At 37.5% G+C, this 3,886-nt stretch overlaps 1 protein-coding gene across 5 annotated transcripts in view; it reads left to right on the forward strand.

Annotated features, from left to right (window-relative positions):
- LOC106881942 (mucin-5AC) overlaps nucleotides 1-3,886 on the forward strand; it is a 20,675-nt gene that overhangs the window by 10,247 nt on the left and 6,542 nt on the right. For 3 of the 5 annotated variants that reach the window (XM_014932470.2, XM_014932472.2, XM_014932471.2), the window contains exons 6-7: nucleotides 2,310-2,366; nucleotides 3,014-3,076. In XM_014932470.2, the coding sequence (XP_014787956.1) occupies nucleotides 2,310-2,366; nucleotides 3,014-3,076 (120 nt within the window). The remainder of the gene's footprint in view (nucleotides 1-2,309; nucleotides 2,367-3,013; nucleotides 3,077-3,886) is intronic. The other 2 variants (XM_014932474.2, XM_014932473.2) reach the window with 2 other exon arrangements.

Consider the following 3,886-nt stretch of genomic DNA (forward strand, 5'->3'; position numbering starts at 1 on the left):
GTATGGAGATTAAATACGCTTTACATCGCTTAATCAGCCAAAGGAGTAAATGTAAACAACTGAATACTTGTCAGTGATTGGTTGAAATTATCGAAATAGGACAATTTTTTACATGAAATAAATTCGAATACAAAAATATTTTTCTGTTCTATAACAAAATAGATAAGTATACGAAGTTTGAAAGTCTTTCCGTACCAAAAACACTACGTAAAACATTAATGAAAAATGTGGCCCCCGTTTTAAAATAGATCCGAAACTCCTTATTAGTATGAATTTATTCATGAATCTATCAAGTAAAAGGAGTACAATACTTGGCTACTAAAGGTTTCATGCTGATACACTCATTCATATGTGTTTGTTGAAAATATCCAAAATGTATTCATAATATCTCAAAACATGTTGTGGTATGGGGCCTGAATATATGCATCAGCATGAAACTTTTGATAGCACAGTATTCTACTTGTAATTTTATCAATTTATCATTAAAAAATACATGACTGTATTTTTATATCATATATATATATAAATTTTTTTTATATTTATCAAACATACTATGTTATGTATTCTCACACAAACACACACACACACACACACACACACACACACACACACACACACACACAGTACCTGTAGCCACATTCATACTATGATTTTACACTAGTATCTAGGGATTTGGACACAGTGATCTTCAGTGGACTTTGTCTCAGCTGGTGAAGCAAAAGACAAGATGGTACTATATTATGTGATGTGTGATGTCACCTGTGCTCAGAAAAGAGGTATCCATAATTTCATACTGTCTGCAAGTTGACATTTGCTCTACCTTTCTGTTCTTTATTGATGTGATGTGGTTTATATATGATACTTCTCCGTTAAATATGAATTACAGGTTTTGAACTATTATTGTATGAGGTGGCTCAGTCCAAGCTCGACCCTGTCATGTCTGAAGACACGCCTATTTTTTGCCAAGTGTGCTTTGAAAGCAATCTAATGTTTTCAACACAGTGACAAAGAAAACACTGCACCAATCACAAAATACATTTGGCAAAGTAAAGTAAGAATGAGTCTACAAACATTCCATTGCATATCTTGGGCAAATTCCACCCCAAACTGCAAGAGCTCAGAACATTCAATTTTTTGCTTGATTGAGAAATATTATATCTTAAATCATCCCACAGTAATAATTAAAGAAAGATAGAGTTAATTATCATTTTGCAGATGCTGTATGGCATGTTCTCTCTCTCTCTCTCTCTCTCTCTCTCTTGTTGGAGAAACAAACAGCACAAATAACATGACCTTGCCACCATTATGTCTTGTGCTTCAATAACTTTACACAATGTGTACTCATCACAAAACACAATCTTACATACAATGAACTCATCACAATACGCAGCCTTACACACTGAATACTCACAGTAATGCGCAACTCTCCACACTGTGTGCTCGCTACAATATCCTCTTCATTTATCCTCAATGTGTTCACCTAGTCCCTGTCCTCATCAAACTCTTCAATTTGTTTCTCTCTAATGAGATATGTCCTGATCTTTGGAAATGTACTACAATTTGTTTCATTCCCAAGAAAAGCAACTTCTCTGATCTTGCCAACTACAACAATCGACTTGGTATCAATGGAGACAGTCACTAACATCAACCTTCTCCAACACCATGAATCCCTCTAACCTCAATAACCACCTGTACAATTTCATAAAAACCAGTTTACAAGTGACCTACTCTTTTGCATTATTTACCAATGTGTTCTTGGCCTTGAGAAGCTTAGTGAAAGCTATGTGTGGCATGCGAATCTGGCAAAACTGCTTGTTTTGGGGATCCATCTGTTTTGTATTACTTGGATCGACAGTGTACTCTAGTAGAGCTTTCTCTAATCTACACTTGTCAACTTTGATGTGTCCCAGGATTTGGTTTTGTCCCTTCACTTTTGATCTTGTAAAATGATTTACTTGCCATCACTTCAACAATGCCCACCCCAACACAAATGGTGCCACCCTTCATTACACCCTAACTTTTTGCACCCAAACATCATTCACATGAAACCTAGATATCTTAAATCAAATCTATGTTGACTCCACAAACAGAACATATTCCTTGAAAACTCCCATCTATGAATCATGCCGATCTTTTCTTTAGCAACACAAAGACACAATCACTGCATATAGCAAAGAACATCATTGCATTCACTTCTCTAAACATGAACAACATTCAACTAGAACCTGCACAGCTACTACCTCACTATCACTGATGATTTCTCCTAGTAAACACATCTCAACATAACAAAGCTGGCCTTCTTCTTTCAGATCCAGAAAATACTTCAGCCTTCAACCCAACTGCTACAAACCCTCTACAAAACTCAGGTGAGACTCACAATGAAGTACTGCTCCTATATATGGAATGGTGTTAACTATTATACACACACACGCACACACAAATACATCTTAGTCTACATCCTAAGAAATGTATCTGACTTGGCATGATGTCGCTTGCCAAAACCCCAAACTCTGACCCACAGACGTGCTATCTTCTCTATCTGTCTCTTCTCCAGAGATATCTCCTCAGAACTGGCTGATCTCATGCTACCTAGCACTCCCAACTCATATGTCTCTCTTCCTGTCATCTGCATCTTGCTTCCTTCTTCATTCCTTGCACTAACCACTACACCGAGTTCCCTCTCTGTAATTCCTTTCCTGTGCCTATTTTCCTGCGGTCATTGATTTGCAAATGTTCAAGCAAAATGTTAACAGCTTCAATCTCACTGACTTTGGAGAGCCTTTGAAGGTTGTGGGCACAGTCCCTTCCTCTAGATGCAACCAATGAAAAACAAAAACAGAGTGTACTTACAACTAGACACAGCCTTATACACACAACTTACACTGCGTACTCACCTTAACATTCAACTTTACACACTGTGTGCTTACCTCATCTCACAATCTTGCATACGGTGTTCTCACCACAACACAACCTTTCACACTGTGTACTCATCCTGGTGTTTCTCTTGTTACAGCGAGAAGTATGATGGGAGAAGACAGAACTTCCCAGCCAAAAGACAGTGCTGAAGACACAAATGGTAGGTAGATGAGGGTTGGATAAAGGTTGGAGTGCCTTTACTGTTGTTGCTTTAACACAGGTGTCAATGTAATGGACAACCAACTTTACAGTGCCGCCCTTCAATCCTATGTTTCGCAGCCACCATGTTCTACTTTTACATATTTAAGGCTGCAAGCTGTGAAGACGGATTGACTTGCCATCATTTTGTAGTTTAATGTTTGTTTTATGGTTTTGTTTTAAGATACTAAAATGTTGGTATTAGTGACTCATTTTCTTCACAGATGTCTGTTGATTAGGGTCTATTCTTGCCCCTTTAAGACAGGATAGTATAATAGAATAAATGATTCAGACATGCCTGTCATTTGCATGGAAAACAATAGGTAAGTTGATGTTGGCATATTCAGTACAGAGAGCATCTTGGAATTGTGTAATTCTAAAATAATTCTATTTTTCTGTCATTATTTCTGCAAGAAGAATGCTTCTCTGAAGAGGTTGGAATAAGACCAAAATATACATAGAGTTGTCTTTTGTGCTTGCTCGAAAAATGAAAAATAATTGTCATTGATTAATATTTTTCTTGTTTTCCTATCATGTTTATTTCTAGTCAGTTTTTTAAATATTTTATACATCAAATATCATCATCATCGTTTAACGTCCGCTTTCCATGCTAGCATGGGTTGGACGATTTGACTGAGGACTGGTGAAACCGGATGGCAACACCAGGCTCCAGTCTGATTTGGCAGAGTTTCTACAGCTGGATGCCCTTCCTAACGCCAACCACTCAGAGAGTGTAGTGGGTGCTTTTACGTGTCACCCGCACGAAAACGGC

This window comes from Octopus bimaculoides, chromosome 6 (assembly GCF_001194135.2).
Source record: "Octopus bimaculoides isolate UCB-OBI-ISO-001 chromosome 6, ASM119413v2, whole genome shotgun sequence".
Taxonomy (NCBI): domain Eukaryota; kingdom Metazoa; phylum Mollusca; class Cephalopoda; order Octopoda; family Octopodidae; genus Octopus; species Octopus bimaculoides.